Raw genomic sequence first — 19,425 nt, 5'->3', positions numbered from 1 at the left:
GGTTTCTACATGTTGATGAGCCTGCATGTCTGAGGGCAAACTCTCCCCCGCCCCGGATTCCTCTGAAGCTTTAGCTTGGGGCCGTGAGAGATCCTGTGTGTCACCATCAAGAGGTTGAGGTGAGGAATTGCCGATGAAGGGGCTGTGTACTGACCCAGACACACTGACATTTGGCTCCTCTTCTCGCAGTGTTGCAAGCCGACAATGTCGGCAGAAAGTGAGAAGCGCATTAACTGGCATGCAAATAGCGAGAAACACGTTAACTTTCTTCACCCACATGCCAGACACATCACATCGGCCTGTTGGACGCACATTAAGGCAACGCAGAAATGGAAGTAGCTCTCAGTTTACATGGTTCAGTTAAGATTGTGCATTTACCTACATCAAGCAGGGGGTGGGGGGGGACCATAGGACTGTGTGTAACCGAAAGAAAAACCATCGAGTGATTTTGGGTGAATTCCACCATTGGAACTGAGTGATGTTGCTTTGATGATAACATCACCAACCTCACTTCGCCTCCGACTTCTCATCTTTCTTATTGCTCCTCCCCCTTCCTCCACCTACCTAGATAACCTTTCATCTTTTTACCTATCAGGCTGACACTCCACTGTTATAACAGGGGAGTGTTGCACTGCCAGAGGTGCTGTCTTTCGGATGAGATGCTAAACTGAGGCCCCACGTGGCTCTCAAGCGGATGTAAAAAAACATACCACGGGACTGTTTCGAAGAAGAGCAAGGGAGCTCTCCCCAGTGGCCTGATCATTTTTTTATACCTCCACCTACATCACAGTGGCACAGTGGTTAGCACTGCTGCCTCACGGTGCCAGAGATCCAGTTCAATTCTGGCCTTGGGTGACTGTGTGGAGATTGCACATTCTCCCTGTGTCTGCATGGGTTTCCTCCGGGTGCTCCGGTTTCCTCCCACAATCCAAAGATGTGTAGGTTAGGTGGATTGGCCATGGTAGATGTTGGGATTACAAGCATAGGCTGGGGGAAAGGGCCTGGGTAAGGTATTCTGTCAGAGAGAGTTGGTGTAGACTCGATGGGCCAAATGGCCCCCTTCTGCACTGTAGGGATTCTATGATCACAAGAATAGATTATCCAGTCATTTCCACGGTGCTTTTTGTGGGAGCTTGCTGTGCACAAATTGGCTCTCATATTTCCTACATTACAACAGTGACTATACTTCAAAGGCCACCTCATTGCTGTTAAGTGTTGAATAGGTTCGGACTTTATTCCCTGGAGCGTAGAAGAATGAGGGGAGATTTGATAGAGGTGTATAAAATTATGATGGGTATAGATAGAGTGAATGCAAGCAGGCTTTTTCCACTGAGGCTAGGGGAGAAAATAACTAGAGGACATGGGTTAAGGGTGAAGGGGGAAAAGTTTAAAGGGAATATTAGGGAGGGGCTTCTTCACACAGAGAGTGGTGGAAGTTTGGAATGAGCTGCCAGATGAGATGGTGACTCACTTTTAACATTTAAGAAAAACTTGGACAGGTTCATGGATGAGAGGGGTGTGGAGGGATATGGTTCAAGTGCAGGTCAGTGGGACTAGGCACAAAAATGGTTCGGCACAGGCAATGAAGGGCCAAAAGGCCTGTTTCTGTGCTGTAATGTTCTATGGTTCTATGGGTTCTAAGTGCTTTGGGATGTCCCGTGGTTACGCAGAGCACTAGAGAAACGCAAATCTTTCTTTGTTTTTTCCTGTAGGTGACCTTCACCAAACGGAAGTTTGGCCTGATGAAGAAGGCTTATGAGCTGAGCGTGTTATGTGACTGCGAGATTGCCCTCATCATCTTCAATAGTACCAACCGACTCTTCCAGTACGCCAGCACTGACATGGACCGAGTGCTGCTCAAATACACCGAGTACAGTGAGCCACACGAGAGCCGCACCAACTCCGACATCCTTGAGGTAAGGACATCATCAGCCATGGGCAAGGGGCCAACCTATCAACTCCTCCATTCAATTCCTGTCATCCACAGTCCAGGATTAAGGAACAGGGAGTAGGCCATTCAGCCTAGCATCTTCCCGTGCCAAATCCCAGGGCAACTGTTAGAATTTTTCACTAACTACTGTCACCATCCCTCTCTCTCCCTCGCCCACCCACCTTCACCCCTCCTTTTCCCAGACAAAGCCTAAAGTCTTAATTTCAGCGCTAACTCCATCCTCATGCTCCCCTCCCCTTGCTCACTCAGTCCCGGGCCCGCTGATCAGATTTAAAATATATTAAAATGCTAATTTAAATAAATTATGCAGCTCCGTGCCGATTTCTGGCGTGGAGCTGACAGCGTCGGAAATCCGGCTGCCGGAAACGTGCGGAGGCTGTGTCGCCCAGCGAGGAGCCCGCCCGAGTCTCCCAATCTGCTGCACTACAAAAGCAGCGTGGCGGGCTGGGAGAATCGCCCCCATAGATTTCAATGACAAAGCTGGCATTTATTAGCAATTCCTCGGTGACGATAGATCTTCTTGAACTGCTCGCTGCTCGATACATTTAAAGGTCTTGCTCGACCATTTTTTGTCTTGTTGTGCACAATGACGTCTGCGTTTAATGGGAGGCGGCCTGGTTTACCAACCCTCCTGGAATGTCCGGGAGTCTCCAGAAATTGCAAATTAATTAGCAGGACACCGCAGTGAGAGGCACCCGAGAAGAAGACCTTAGAAGGCATTAGAAATAAGATGAAACCAGTCTGTCTTTGACGTAGTTTTATTCAGAAAACCCAATATATCGGTGGAATTTAGAAGGATTGGGTTGGGGGGGAAAGTCTCATTGAAACTTACAGAAAGGCCTGGATAGGGTGGACATGGATAAGATGTGTCCATTAGTCAGAGAGACTGGGATCCGAGGGCACAATCACAGAGTAAAGGGACGGCCCTTTAGAACCGAGATGAGGAGGAATCTTTTCCGCCAGAGGGTGGTGAATCTATGGAATTCATTGCCACAGAAGAGCTGTGGAGGCCAGGTCATTGAGTGTCTTTAAGACAGAGATAGATAAGTTCTTGACTGGGAAAGGGTTCAAATGTTACAGGGAAACAGCAAGAGAATAGGCTGAGAATAATATCAGCCACGATCGAATGACGGAGCAGACTCAATGGGCCGAATGGCCTAACTCTGCTCCTAGATCTTATAAGTTCAGACGATTTTTGCCCTTTACACAGTTTTCTATCCACATAGAATTCACTGCCCATCCCTAATTGCCTTTGAGAGGGTGGCGGGGAGCCATCTTCTTACACTGCCACAGTTATCTGGTGTAGTTGAGTTTTTTGAAGGGGTAACCAAGAAGGTAGATGAGGGCAGTGCAGTTGATGTTGTCTACATGGACTTTAGCAAGGCCTTTGTCAAGGTTCCGCATGGTAGGCTGTTGCATGTGGTGAACCATAGATGGTCAGCACTATGGGTACTTGTACATATGTTACTGTTGTCACTGTTGGGGTTAGGGTTGGGGTGTTCTACCTGTTGATATTGTTCTGTGGTACACTCCAGTTGGCTCCGCCTACCTGGAGGAGTATAAAGGTCACTGCACTGCCTGGTGACCCTTTAGTCTGGGATTGTATTGTTATATAGTATGCTCCATTCTTGTTACTAATAAAAACCTTTATTTCCCGGGTATGATCTAGCCTCCCGAGTGATTTAATCGCGCATCATTGCATAAAGTTAAATCTCACGGGATCCAGGGTGAGGTATCTAAATGGATACAAAATTGGCTTCTTGACAGAAGCCAGAGGGTGGTTGGAGAGAGTTGTTTTTCAAACTGGAGGCCTGTGACCAGCAATGTGCCTCAGGGATCAGTGCTGGGTGCACTGTTATTTGTCATTTATGTTAATGATTTGGATGAGAATATAGGGGGCATGGTTAGTAAGTTTGCAGATGACACCAAGATTGGTGGCATGGTGTATAGTGAGGAAGGTTATCTCCAGTTGCAGTGGGATCTTGATCAACTGGGCCAATGGGTTGACGAATGGCAGATGGAGTTTAATTTAGACAAATGCGAGGTAATGCATTTTGGTAGATTGAACTGAGTAGGACTTACTCAGTTAATGGTAGGGCGTTGGGGAGAGTTACAGAACAAAGAGAAACATCCTCTCCGCGTCCACTCTATCCAGGACTCGCAGTATCCTGTAAGGTTCAATAAGATCCCCCCTCATCCTTCTAAACTCCAACGAGTACAGACCCAGAGTCCTCAACCGTTCCTCATACGGCAAGCTCTTCATTCCAGGGATCATTCTTGTGAATCTCCTCTGAACCCTTTCCAAGGCCAGCACATCCTTTCTTAGATATGGGGCCCAAAACTGCTCACAATACTCCGAATGGGGTCTGACCAGAGCCTTATACAGCCTCAGAAGTACATCCCTGCTCTTATATTCTAGACCTCTCGACATGAATGCTAACCTTGCATTTGCCTTTCTAACTGCCGACTGAACCTGCACATTAACCTTAAGAGAATCTTGAAGAATGACTCCCAACAATGATTTCCTCAGCATTTTCCCATTTAGAAAATAGTCTATGCCTCCATTCCTCCTTCCAGATCACAGATTATAGAACGGGATTTTACGACCTTACTCGGATGAGATCGTAAAATCCTGCCTGAGGCCAACAGAGATTTTCGTTCTGTGAGCCTCGCCCGCTCCAATTCCGGGGTGAGCGAGGCGGTAAAATTCCAGCCATGGAGTCAAATGGGCAAAAAGCAATACAGGAGACATGAGGACAATAATTTTTCACTCCGTGTTGGCAGGTTCTGGAATGCTCTACCTGAAAAGATGGCGGAAGCTGATTCCATTAATAATCCTAAAAGGGTGTTGGTGCACGATAGGAAACTCAGAGTTATGGTGACAAAGCAGGGCTGTGGTAATAAGCACGATTGCTCTTTCAAAGGGGAGGCACACACACAACAGGTCAAATGGTTACTTGTGTGTTGTAACATTCTGTCAGCCTATCTTACAAGAGGCTCAATCAAGTGAATTTCAAGGCAAGATAAAGGCCAAATCTTAGATATGTGACCAGCAGATTCTATACAGGATGCTTGGTTGGCATGGAAACGGGCCTATGTCCAAAGCACCACCACTTGTCCTTTAGAAAGTTCTGTTCAACAAGTCAAAACATGCTCCCTCAAAATCCAGATTACGTGTTGAGCCAACGGTTTAAAGTTTTAACTGGCAGTGAGGGAGCAGAATGCTCCCTGCTGATTTTTCACAATACCTGTCACCAAAAGGGCTTCAATTTAATTGTTTTGCCGTTGATTGTACAAATGACAGCGGGAAAAAAGCACAGAGATTAGAACTTGCCGCACAAAATGATCAAGCCTTCATTATTTGTAAATTGTGGCGTGAAAAGGTTGATGTTTTATTTGTATAACACTTTAGACTCATGCAAGCCCAGTGAAAACTTTATTAGCAACCAGTTGAGTTTTGAATGAACTCAGTCGAGGGCTCAGTCTCAGTCTGAGATCCTCAGACTAAATGAACTTTATTAGTTGAGGTGGTAGGGTATCAAAGTGGTTATGCTTCCGGACTCGTAATCCAGAGAACTGGACCGATGCTCTGGAGACGAGAAGCTCAAATCCCACTATAGCAGTCCCACGGGGGAACTTTACATTCATACAATCATAGAATCCCTACAGTGCAGAAGGAGGTTATTTGGCCCATCAAGCCTGCACCTCCCACAATCCCACCCAGGCCCCATCCCCACAACCCCACGCATTTACCCTGCTAATCCCCCCGACACTAAGGGGCAATTTATCATGGCCAATCAACTTAACCCGCACATCTTTGGATTGTGGGAGGAAGACACGGGGAGACTGTGCAAACTCCACACAGTCACCCGAGGCCGGAATTGAACCCGGGTCCCTGGCACCATGAGGCAGCAGTGCCACCATGCTGGTGGCAATTAATTTCACTTAAAATTAATGAAAAAAATTTGGAATAAATTGCTCGTCTCATTAATAATGATCGTGAAACTGTTTGATTATTATGTTTAGTTCACGAATGTTGTTTAGTGAGGGAAATCTGCAGCCCTTACCTGGTCTGGCCTACATGTGACTCCAGACCCACTACCTTCCGAAATGGCCTAGCAAGCCACTCAGTTGGAGCAAACCACTACAGAGAAAGCACTGTACAAAGAACAATACAGCACAGGAACAGGCCCTTCGGCCCTCCAAGCTCGTGCCGCTCCCTGGTCCAAACTAGACCATTCTTTTGTATCCCTCCATTCCCACTCCGTTCATATGGCTGTCTAGATAAGTCTTAAACGTTCCCAGTGTGTCCGCCTCCACCACCTTGCCTGGCAGCGCATTCCAGGCCCCCACCACCCTCTGTGTAAAATATGTCCTTCTGAGATCTGTGTTAAACCTCCCCCCCCCCCCCTTCACCTTGAACCTATGACCCCTCATGAACGTCACCACCGACCTGGGGAAAAGCTTCCCACCGTTCACCCTATCTATGCCTTTCATAATTTTATACACCTCTATTAAGTCTCCCCTCATCCTCCGTCTTTCCAGGGAGAACAACCCCAGTTTACCCAATCTCTCCTCATAACTAAGCCCCTCCATACCAGGCAACATCCTGGTAAACCTCCTCTGTACTCTCTCCAAAGCCTCCACGTCCTTCTGGTAGTGTGGCGACCAGAACTGGACGCAGTATTCCAAGTGGGGCCGAACCAACGTTCTATACATCTGCAACATCAGACCCCAACTTTTATACTCTATGCCCCACCCGCCCCACCCTATAAAGGCAAGCATGCCATATGCCTTCTTCACCACCTTCTCCACCTGTGACGTCATCTTCAAGGATCTGTGGACTTGCACACCCAGGTCCCTCTGCGTATCTACACCCTTTATGGTTGTGCCATTTATCGTATAGCTCCTCCCTACATTATTTCTACCAAAATGCATCACTTCGCATTTATCAGGATTGAACTCCATCTGCCATTTCTTTGCCCAAATTTCCAGCCTATCTATATCCTTCTGTAGCCTCTGACAATGCTCCTCACTATCTGCAAGTCCTGCCAATTTTGTGTCATCCGCAAACTTACTGATCACCCCAGTTACACCTTCTTCCAGATCGTTTATATAAATCACAAACAGCAGAGGTCCCAATACAGAGCCCTGCGGAACACCACTAGTCACAGGCCTCCAGCCGGAAAAAGACCCTCCCACTACCACCCTCTGTCTTCTGTGACCAAGCCAGTTCTCCACCCATCTAGCCACCTCCCCCTTTATCCCATGAGATCCAACCTTTTTCACCAGCCTACCATGAGGGACTTTGTCAAACGCTTTACTAAAGTCCATATAGACGACATCCACGGCCCTTCCCTCATCAACCATTCTGGTCACTTCTTCAAAAATCTCCACCAGGTTAGTGAGGCATGACCTCCCTCTCACAAAACCATGCTGACTATCGTGAATGAGTTTATTCCTTTCTAAATGCGCATACATCCTATCTCTAAGAATCTTCTCCAACAACTTCCCCACCACGGACGTCAAGCTCACCGACCTATAATTACCCGGGTTATCCTTCCTACCCTTCTTAAATAACGGGACCACATTAGCTATCCTCCAATCCTCTGAGACCTCACCTGCGTCCAGTGACGAGACAAAGATTTGCGTCAGAGGCCCAGCGATTTCATCTCTCGTCTCCCTGAGCAGCCTTGGATAGATTCCATCAGGCCCTGGGGATTTGTCAGTCTTTATATTCTCTAACAAACCTAACACTTCCTCCCTTGTAATGGAGATTTTCTCCAACGGTTCAATACTCCCCTCCGAGACACTCCCAGTCAACACATCCCTCTCCTTTGTGAATACCGACGCAAAGTATTCATTTAGGATCTCCCCTACTTCTTTGGGCTCCAAGCATAATTCCCCACTTTTGTCCCTGAGAGGTCCGATTTTTTCCCTGACAACTCTTTTGTTCCTAACGTATGAATAAAATGCCTTGGGATTCTCCTTAATCCTGTCTGCCAAGGACATTTCGTGACCCCTTTTTGCCCTTCTAATTCCCCGTTTGAGTTCTTTCCTACTTTCTTTGTACTCCTCCAGAGCTCCCTCCGTTTTTAGCTGCCTGGACCTAACATACGCCTCTCTTTTCTTTTTGACCAATCCCTCAATTTCCCTGGTTATCCACGGTTCTCGAATCCTACCCTTCCTATCCTTCTTTTTTACAGGCACATTCCTGTCCTGTAGCCCGAACAACTGTTCCTTAAAAGACTCCCACATGCCAGATATGGATTTACCCTCAAACAGCCTCTCCCAATCAAGAGCTGCCAATTTCTGCCTAATCCCACTAAAGTTAGCCTTCCCCCAATCCAACACCTTACCCTTGGGACACCACTCATCCTTTTCCATCACTATCCTAAAGCTAACAGAATTGTGGTCACTATTTGCCACATGTTCCCCTACCGAAACTTTGAAGACCTGACCGGGCTCATTCCCCAGTACTAGGTCCAGTATAGCCCCCTCTCTAGTCGGGCTATCTACATATTGTTCCAAAGAACACTCCTGTACGCATTTTACAAATTCCTCCCCATTCAGAGTCCCAGCTGTCAGCGATTTCCAGTCTATACCAGGGAAATTGAAGTCTCCCACTACAACAACCCTATTTTTCCTGCACTTACCCAGTATCTCCTGACATATCCGTTCTTCCACTTCCCTTGGGCTGTTGGGGGGCCTGTAGTATACCCCCAACATAGTGACTGCGCCCTTCCTGTTTCTAAGCTCCACCCAGAGTGACTCGTTGCACAACCCCTCTGAATTGTCCTCCCTCTGCACCGCTGTGATATGCTCTCCAACTAATACTGCTACTCCCCCACCTCTTTTGGCCCCTCCTCTGTCTCGCCTAAAACACTTGTACCCCGGAATATTCCGCTGCCAGTCCTGTCCTGTGGTTGCACCTGGAGTCATAGAGGTTTCCAGCATGGAAACAGGCCCTTCGGCCCAACTTGTCCATGCTGCCCTTTTTTTTGAAACCCCTAAACTAATCCCAATTGCCCGCATTTGGCCCATATCCCTCTATACCCATCGTACCCATGTAACTATCTAAATGCTTTTTAAAAGATAAAATTGTACCCGCCTCTACTACTACCTCTGGCAGCTTGTTCCAGACACTCACCACCCTCTGTGTGAAAAAATTGCCCCTCTGGACACTTTTGTATCTCTCCCCTCTCACCTTAAGCCTATGCCCTCTAGTTTTAGACTCCCCTACCTTTGGGAAAAGATATTGACTATCTACCTTGTCTATGGCCCTCAGCCTCCTACGCTCCAGCGAAAAAAGTCCCAGTCTATTCAGCCTCTCCTTATAACGCAATCCATCAAGTCCCAGCAGCATCCTAGTAAATCTTTTCTGCACTCTTTCGAGTCTAATAATATCCTTTCTATAATAGGGTGACCAGAACTGTATGACAGACCTACCATCCCAGGAATTAACTTAGTATTCCAAGTGTGGCCTTACCAATGTCTTGTACAACTTCAACGAGATGTCCCAACTCCTGTATTCAATGTTCTGACCGATGAAACCAAGCATGCCGAATGCCGCCTTCACCACTCTGTCCACCTGTGACTCCACTTTCAAGGAGCTATGAACCTGTACCCCTAGAGGATGTTTCCACTAGTAGGAAAAACTAGAACCAGAGGACACAATCTCAGGCTAAAGGGATGATCCTTTAAAACAGAGATGAGGAGGAATTTCTTCAGCCAGAGAGTGGTGAATCTGTGGAACTCTTTGCTGCAGAAGGCTGTGGAGGCCGGGTCATTGAGTGTCTTTATGACAGAGATAGATAGGTTCTTGATTAATAAGGGGATCGGGGTTATGGGGAAAAGGCAGGAGAATGGGGATGAGAAAAGAATCAGCCATGATTGAATGGTGGAGCAGACTCAACGGGCCAAGTGGCCTAATTCTACTCCTATATCTTATGGGCCTCTCATTACTGACCCACCTCCCAGAGGGAATGGACTTTCTCCATCATCATCGTGACTATTCAGTCACCTCTTAATCTGTCTGCTCCAAGAGAACAGCCTGAACCTTTCCAAACTCTTCTCAGTTTTGAAGTCCTTCGTCCCCTGATAGCATCTTGATAAACCTCCTCTCATCCCTTTCTTAGGCCTTTACATCTTTCCTGAATTCTGGGGCCTAGAATTGTCCACAACATTGAAGCTGAGACCTGGGCAGTGATTTATTAGCTTCTAGTGGGGTCTTTTTGCTTTAGTATTGTGAGCCTCTATTTATACATCCAGGTAACTTCCCCCGCCCCCCCCCCTACCCCCGCCTATGTTTTTATTAAATCAATTTTACTTGCCATTTCTAAGGATTGTGTACATGGACACCAAGGTCTCTTTGCCCATCTGCACTTTTCAAAATCATGACACAGTTGCCAAAGAGCTTACGCTGGGGAATATATTGAGGATGTGGTGCTGAATGTCCCTTTAAACTGTGATTTTTGCCTAGACTCTGAGAAAAAAGGGTTTAAATGGATGTGAGAGTCCAGACCTGGAGATTGATGATTCTGTTGAGCCAAGCCTGGAGGTAAACGACAAATACAGAAAGTATGAAGCGGTGAATCACATGAACAACAGACAGAGGGTTTGTGTAAGTAGTTTGGAATGGTTTATATATTTTTTTGTCGAATTTATTTTCTCTTCCTCCTGAAATCTCCCCACATCGCGTAGTTTTCACAACCAAACGACGCCTACTTACAGGCCCCAGGCCTCAATCACTGACCTCTCGTCAACTTTATATAAGGGGGATGCTCACTTTCTCCCTGGTTTCTACCAGCTCCCTGTGTGAAGGAACCTGGCCTGCATTTCCCATCTTTGCCCCATGGGAATAAATATTCTCTGGAATCGCAAAAGTACAAATTAGATCTGAATGCTCTGGGGCAATTTTTGCCCCTCATTTTCATGAGCTCCTTTGCTGTTCCCTCAACAAATTTTGCACATTCTACACCGGTGAATTTCTGTTGGAGGAATCTTGTAAATATTGATACATTTCCAGAAACTCATAACCTCAAAATAACAGCTTACATACATAAAAGATATTGGCATTGTAGAAGATATTTATTTGTTGTACAGCGACAACAGCTTGCATTATATAACACCTTTAACGTCTGTAACATTTTCCAAGGCACTTAACAAGAGTACTATGAATAAAAATGTTTCTGACGCCAATCTATGTGCAGAGATATTGGGTGACTAGGAGAGGTGGGTTTTAAGGAACATCTTCAGGGAGGACAGCGAGACAGAGAGGGAGGAAATTCGAGAGCCCAGGGGGTCTCAACAAGTGAAAGCACTGCCATCAATGATGGAGGGATGAAATTCAGGGATGGGTAAGAGGCCCTAATTGGAAGAAGGGGATCTCGGAGGGCTGGCAATAAAGATGTACAAACATCTCAGTAAATAGGAGAACGAGTGTAGAATTCCTGAAGTTTAAGTTCATTTATTATTGTCACAAGTAGGCTTACATTAACACTGAATGAAGCTGCTGTGAAAATCCCCTAGTCTCCACACTCCAGTGCCTGTTCGGATACACCGAGGGAGAATTTAGCATGACTAATACAACAGCGCGTCTTTCAGACTGTGGGAGGAAACTAGAGCAGCTGGAGGAAACCCACGCAGACATGGGGAGAATGTGCAAACTCCAAATATGTGCAAACTCCAAAACTGTGAGGCAGCAGTGCTAACCACTGTGCCACCGTCCCGCCCCAAGATGCTGATCATAAGGACAGGAATCATGAATTGCTGTATGGGAGAGATTCAGACCAGCATTAACAGCCCAATGGAAATGCAATTTTACAATTGTTTTGGCACCTTGAAATCCTACACTGTCGCTCACTAGCAGCATCAAGTGGCAGAAACTGGGACTACATCCAAAAAAGTAACTGCACTTTAATAAATCTGTGCATTCAGGACATGAACATTTCCAGGTGCTATCTTTTAGATTAGATGTTAAATCCAGGCCCTGCACTTCTCTCAGATTGATGTGATAGAGCAGGTGGCACTAATTATGTTTGTCCCGCCGCCATTAATACTCACAATGTGGAAGTAACATCCGCGCAAGTGGAATTTAAATTTGATTAATTAACAAATTCAATTAATAAAGCTGGAATTAAGAGCTAGCCTCAGTAACAATGACCATGGAACTATCGTCAAGTGTTGGAAAAACCCAGCCGGTTGAATAATGTTCTTTAGGGAAAGAAATCTGACCTCCTTACCTGATCTGGCCTACAGGTGAGACATACATACTCCAAGCCTACATGTGAGGCCTACATGTGAGGCCTACATGTGACTCTAGACCCACAGCAAAGTGGGTTGACTCTTAACTGCCCCTCAGAAATGGCCTAACTGGCCAAGGGCAATTAGGGATGGACAATACACACTGGTCTTGCCAGTGACAACCACATCTCATGAAAGAATGAAGGGAAAAACTAAAATCAGCCAAGATTCCTACTTCTGATACTTGTCCAGTGATGCTATCTGGAAATCTCCTGTTACCTGAGAACTGTAATGTATAGTGACCTGTAAACGCCCCTGTCTATGGCTGCTCACTAAGAGTTGCCAATTTGGTAAGGGATGGGAGAATAGTCAATACCTATTGCTCCTCACACCAGTCAAAGCTCTTGTGTACAGGTGAAGAAAGGTGGGTCAAGATGTTCCAATTGGGTTATGAGAGATGTTTCCTTTCTTTACTCCAGGCATAGTGATGTCTGAGACCCTGAACCAAAACCATCAAATTCTCTGGCAGTCTGCAAGTGCAGTTATCAGTACAGATCACTGCAAAAGGCCAGACCATATAAGGATGCAAAAGCAGCCACCCTCAGTCTGTAACCCTCAAAATATTCAGATGCTTCAACTCTTGGGAATATTCCTTTGTTATTCCAGCTAAATCCTTGTGCTTCCTTCTTGTCAAATGGACTGTCCTCTCGTGATATTGTGTGTTGAGTCTTGCATTACTCGCTCACTTTGTAATGCCCTTCAATGGAGTGGCCCATTTGAAAAGTTGAGAGTGCAGGGGGAGCGACATGGAGCAGGCTAAGCTAGGGGAATTGCATTGGAGGCAGAACAGCGAAGGTTCACTAAATTGGTCTCTGGGATGCGGGGGGTGGGGGGGCGCAGGGAGCTGGAGGGGACTGTGTCCTATGATGGGAGGCTGAGTAAATTGGATTTGTTTTCTTCAAACTTTAGAAGACTGAGGTGATCTCTTTGCAGCTTACAAAATTCTGAAGGGGTTTGATAGACCGGATGGTGAGGCGTTGTTTCCGTTGGTGTGGGGGGGTCTAAAACACGGGGGCACAGTCTCAGGATAAGAAGATGATCATTCAGGGCTGGGATAAGGAAAGATTTCTCCACTCACAGGGCAGTGAATCTTTGGAATTCTCCACACCAGAGAATTGTGGGTGCTCCACCGTCAAATAAGGCTGGGGTAGATTTTTGGTCTCTCGGCGAATTAAGGGGTATGGTGAGTGGGCAGGAAAATGGAGTTAAAGCTCAAAATCAGCCATGATCATAACGACATGTGGGACCGGCTCAGTGGGCCCTGTGGGCTACTCCGACTGTTTTTTAAGTTCTAAATGGAGATGGCAACCTATTCTGATGCATTTAATGCTTTGTGTTCTCAACTGAAGTCTTGCAGGAACGATGTTCCCTTCCAAAACTGGACACCTCCTCCCCAGCCTCCATAAATGTGAAGACTCTGCTTGGATATTGAGACTCCCAACAGGGACCTGAGGTGGGGGGAGGTGGGAGGGGGTGGGGGGGGGGGGGGGTGTCACCAGCAGCAGTAGAAAGCAGCCATAATCATTGGAACTCCTCAGATTATACTTTCTTGTCACAGAGAATTGCGATCTACCAGTTATTCCTGGCACTTTGTTTGCTTGCTTTTGCTGGAGAGTGAGACAATGCAAGTGATCGCAATGGAAAGAGGAATCTCTGCGATAACGAAAGGTCTCCTATTCTAACGACAGGCCCGCAAGGCGAGCAAGTAATGGCAAATCCTGCAGTGAGATGGACCCTGGAGAGGAAAACACCATCAAAGCGAATGCCCAGAAGGATGGAAGAATATATTAAAGTCACTTTTCCATCCTTGTAGCCCAAATAATGGATGTAACTTGCTTAGAATTATAGAATGATATAACGCAGAAGCAGGCCATTTGGCCCATTGTGCCTGTGCTGGTTCTTTCGAAGAGTTATCAAATTGGTTACACTCCCATACTCTCCCCCCACAGCCCTCCATTTTTTTTTCCCTTTACAAGTTTCATGTCGCAGCTTTATAGAACCTTAGTTAGGCTGCACTTGGAATATAGTGTTCAATTCTGGTCGCCACACTACCAGAAGGATGTGGAGGCTTTGGAGAGGATACAGAAAAGATTTACCAGGATGTTGCCTGGTTGCGGATATTAGCTATGAGGAGAGGTTGGAGAAACTTGGTTTGTTCTCACTGGAGCGACGGAGGTTGAGAGGAGACCTGATAGAAGTCTACAAGATTATGAGGGGTTTAGACAGAGTGGATAGCCAGAAGCTTTTTCCCAGGGTGGAAGAGTCAATTACTAAGGGGCACAGGTTTAAGGTGCGAGGGGCAAGGTTTAAAGGAGATGTACAAGGCAGATTTTTTTACACAGAGGGTGGTGGGTGCCTGGAACTCGCTGCCGGGGGAGGTAGTGGAAGCGGATACGGTAGTGGCTTTTAAGGGGCGTCTTGACAAAAAAATGAATATGAATAGAGGGATATGGTCCCCGGGAGGATAGGGGGTTTTAGTTAAGTCGGGCAGCATGGTCAGTGCAGGCTTGGAGGGCCGAAGGGCCTGTTCCTGTGCTGTAGTTTTCTTTGCTCTTGTTCTTTGTTTGTCCAATTCCCTGCTGAATCTGCTTCCACCACACTTTCAGGCAGTGCATTCGAGATCATAACTTGCTGAATGAAACGATTTCTCCTCAATTCATCTTTGATTTTTGTACTGATCTTTCAGCCCCTGGAAACAGTTTCTCCATATTTACTCTATCAAAAGCTCTTGCGTGAGGTGACTTGGGTCTTGTGTATATAAATTCCTGCTGAAGTTCCTCACTCGGGATATGCTAAGGGATATATTTACATTAGAAGCGGTTTAGAGAAGGTTCACTTGGCTGAGGCCTGGTATGAAGGGAGTTGTCTTCTGAGGGAAGGTTGGGCCTGTACTCGCTGGAGTTTAGAAGAACGAGAGATGACCTTATCAAAATATATTGGCCGGAATTCTCCGGCTGTTCACGTCCCGCTCAGCCAAACCTCCATTCACTGCAGCGGGACAGGAGAGTCCTACTGGCGTGAATGGCCAGAGAATCCCGCCCATAAGATTCTGAGGGGCTTGATAGGATGGGTGCTGAAAAGATTTTTCTCTCATGGGGGAATCTAGAGCTAGGGGGCACAGTTTCAAAATAAGAAGTCACCTCTTTAAAACAGGGATGAGGAGGAATTGCTTCTCCGAGGGTCGTTAATCTTTGGAATTCTCTACCCTGGAAAGCAGTGAAAGCTGAGCCACTGAATATATTCAAGGCTGAGTTGTTGGTTGACAAGAGAGTCTTACTGAATGATGGAGCCAGCTCAGCTGATTTATTCCTGCTATTTCTTGTTGTTAACCTGTATTATAATGGTCAAACTGTGATCAGGTGACTGCCTCCAAACCCTAAAAGGGTTGACTCACCTGATGAAGGGGCAGCGCTCTGAAAGCTCGTGCTACTAAATAGACCTGTTGGACTTTAACCTGGTGTTGTGAGACTTCTTACCAAACCCTAAAAGGGCCTGGCTTCTGACTATTAACTTCCAAAACATCAGTGATTTGATGAACAGACGATTCTGAAATTGGACCCAATCTGTCCTGTAAATTGGCAAATTCTTGGTATCTGAAAGGGAATGAATATTTCCTATTGACTATTTTAATGTCTTTCTGGCTGGCCTGCTGTTTTGCACCCTTTGTAAACTGGGGCTTGCCCCAAATTCCATTGACGTTATCCTGACTCCCACCAAGTTCCGTGCTCTAATCACCCTTACACTCGCTGAGCTACATTGGTTGCTGGTCTGGTAATGCCTCAATTTAAAAATTCCCATCTTTGTTTTCCAATCCATAGCCACTCCTCACCAAGCCCCCCAATTCTGGCCTCCTGCGCAAGCTGAGTTCCATTGTTCCACCATTGGCAGCTCTGCCTTCAGCTGTTGAGACCCTAAACTCTGGAATTCCCTCCCTAAACATCTCCACCTCTGCATCTCTCTCTTTAAAACTTACCTCTGGCTAAACTGTTGGTCACCTGTCCCAATGTCGTCTTTGTTTGATTACACTCCTGTGAAGCCCCTTCGGGCAAAAGTCTGAGGTCACGTACTAACTGACTCAAGAGCAGCTTCTTCCCTGCTGCCATCAGACTTTAGAGTACCTTATATTAAACTTATATTATTAGATATTTCTCTACAACCTAGCTGTGACTGTAACACTATATTCTGCACCATCTCCTTTCCTTCACCCCTATGTGCTCTATGAATGGTATGCTTTGTCTGTATAGTGCAAGAAACAATACTTTTCACTGTATCCCAATACATGTGACAATAATAAATCAAATTAAAGGTGATATATCAATGCAAGCTGTTGTTAGTTTTCATGGAGTTTCACAATGAAGCGTTAACATTGCAATTTCTTGCCTTTGTTCCACTTTCTGGCCCCTCTCCCTCTCTCTGTCTCCTTCTCAGGCAGGCACACTGTCTAACCATGAAGTATCCATTCTGGCTGCAGCACAGAGTGCCACCAGTTTGGCCTACAGCAACCCGACTGGGTCCATCCTAAATCGAGGGCCACTGCCACAGCCAATCGTACCTCGAAGCGCTCATTCATCGGGGCTGACATCACAAGTGTCCACAATTTCTCATTCAGGTATGTTGCTGAAATCAGATCAGTCTAGTTCCAACATTTCCAAATGTTCCCTTACTCCAGTTAATATCAATGTCTCAATTCAGGGGGCATTCCCTTAGAATCATAGAATCTTACAGTGTCGAAGGAGGCCATTTGATCCATTATGTCTGTGCTAGCTCTTTGGAAGAACCCATGGGCCCATTTAATCAGCCCCGTTGACCTACGTTTTGCCAATAGTGCTGCAAATGTTTCCTTCTCAAGAGTAGTTATTTTCTTCAATCTTCAAATGTTGATATGATGCCCAGTTGAGTTTCTTCCAAACTGCCAACCTTGGTGATGGGAGATTGGAACAAGGTTGATCTCTGCTGTACACCTGGTAGGGTTGTACAGTTTTAGGCCAGTCGGGCCTGAAAAGGTTTTAGGAATTTCAGAGGCCGGCCGTTGGCTCTCGCTGGCCCTGTCGGCCAACATCTTGAGTGGGTCAAAAATTCTGGAACTCCCTTCCCAACAGCACTGTGGGTGTATCTACACCACAAGGACTGCAAAACCTCATGTAGACAGCTCACCACCACCTTCTCGAGGACAATTAGGGATGAGCAACAAATGCTGGTCTAACAGCGCCGTGAGACACAGTGATTAGCACTGCTGCCTCACAGCATCGGGTTCGATTCCCAGCTTGGGTCATTGTCTGTGTAGCGTTTGCATGTTCTCCCCCCGTGAATGCGTGGGTTTCCTCTGGTTTCCTCCCACAGTCCAAAAGATCTGCTGGTTAGGTGGATTGGCTGTGCTAAATTGCCCCTTAGTGTAAGGGTGAGTAGCTCGGGTAAATGCATGGGGGTTATGGGGATAGGGCCTGGATGGGATTGTGATTGGTGCAGACTCGACGGGCCAAATGGCCACCTTCTGCACTGGAGTGATTCCATGATTCTAACCAGCAGCGCCCACATCCCCTGAACAAACAGAAACAAACTGTCTGCACTGTTGATTTCCTTCACATCAGCCTCCTTGTCAGCTCTCCCCTACGATTCACTGATCTTTCTGTTTTCAAGCAACTAACTAGTTCCCTTTTATAAGATTGAGGTCATTGAGCTGTTATGTCTGTGGGCTTTTAGTCAGTTTTTGCTCCCTCACAAGCTGTGGGGTAGTGACTGGATTCTGGAACATGGGAATGTAGAATCCCTAATTCCCAGCTGCTGTGTAGAGTCTGTACAATCTCTCAAGGCTTGAATATAAGTAACTAATATCCCAATGGGAACAGAGTGTTCTCTGAATATCTGGCCAACATAGAACTCTCTCATTCAAATTTCTCAATAGTTTGGATAGGGATCCAAAATAGAAAAAAAAAGACTTTTATTTCTGTGATCTCAGAACACCTCAGATCACTTTTCAGCCAACTAAATACTTTCTGAAGTGTAGTTACTACTGTAGGAAACACAGCAGCCAATTTGTGCACAGCAAGCTCCCATAAACAGCAACGTGATAATGGCGGCACAGTGGTTAGGACTGCTGCCTCACAGCTCCAGGGACCCAGGCCCAATTCTGGCCTTAGGCGACTGCCTGTTTGGAGTTTGCACGTTTTCCCCTTGTCTGTGTGGGTTTCCTCGCACAGTCCAAAGATGTGCAGGTTAGCTGGATTGGCCATGCCAAATTGCTCCTTAGTGTCCAAAAATGTGTAGGTTAGATGGGATTATCCATGGTAAATGTGTGGGGTTACGGGGATAGGGCATGGGAGAGGGCCTGGGTAAGATACTCTGTCAGAGAGTTGGTGCAGACTCGATGGGCCGAATGGCATCTTCTGCACTGTAGGGATTCTATGATTCTATGACCGGATAATTTGATTTTTGTGATGCTGATTGAGGGACAAATTTGGCCTGGGAGACCTGGGAAAAATCAGCTGCTGGTTTTTGAAATGGTGCCATGCGATCTTTTACATTGACCCGAGAGACAGGAGGAAGCCTCGGATTAACATCTGATCCAGAAGACAGCACCTCTGGCAGTGTAGCACTCCCCTCAGTACTGCAATAGCCGTGTCTGACTAGATTTTTGTGCTCAGCCACTCAAGTGGGACTTGATTCTAAGGTGAGAGCGATGCTACACAATGATGGGTTTCTGCACACGGCCAAACAGAATGTCACTTTTCTAATCCATACAAGGGAATCAATAATCTCTGCTGGTTTATTGAGAAATCGCCAGTGTTTAATTACCGGTAAAACCAGTGTCCTGTGCACTTGCTAATGTTCCCGGCATCAGAATGTCTTGTTTCTGTTCCTGAATCTTGTTGCTATTTTTATTTCCCCTGAACTCTTGCTTAGGCATCGTATCTCAGTCTCTTTCCTTCAACTCACATCTGCTTGGCTTTCTCTGAATGAAATTTATGCGAAGCTCTCACAATTCGGAGAGCTCAGTTTGGTCCATTGAATAGCCAATCATTTCGCTTTTTGAAATGTCCATGGCTTTTCATATACCAACTGGGATCCGTCTGCCAAGTGCGGGTAGAGAGAAATAAAATGTTATTAGTTTAGGGAATGAGGTTACCACACAAGAGTCACACGCGCACTCACACACATGCACTCACACAGTC

The 19,425-nt window shown here is 46.3% G+C and overlaps 1 protein-coding gene across 5 annotated transcripts in view; it reads left to right on the top strand.

Annotated features, from left to right (window-relative positions):
- Positions 1-19,425, top strand: part of mef2b (myocyte enhancer factor 2b) — a 161,917-nt gene that overhangs the window by 86,557 nt on the left and 55,935 nt on the right. For all 5 annotated transcript variants that reach the window (XM_078198625.1, XM_078198626.1, XM_078198629.1 and 2 more), the window contains 3 exons: positions 1,713-1,916; positions 10,434-10,574; positions 16,685-16,865. In XM_078198625.1, the coding sequence (XP_078054751.1) occupies positions 1,713-1,916; positions 10,434-10,574; positions 16,685-16,865 (526 nt within the window). The remainder of the gene's footprint in view (positions 1-1,712; positions 1,917-10,433; positions 10,575-16,684; positions 16,866-19,425) is intronic.

This window comes from Mustelus asterias, chromosome 26, assembly GCF_964213995.1.
Source record: "Mustelus asterias chromosome 26, sMusAst1.hap1.1, whole genome shotgun sequence".
NCBI classification, from domain to species: Eukaryota; Metazoa; Chordata; class Chondrichthyes; order Carcharhiniformes; family Triakidae; genus Mustelus; species Mustelus asterias.
The sequence above is the reverse complement of the archived record's forward strand: the minus strand, read 5'-3'. Positions and strand labels throughout refer to the sequence as shown.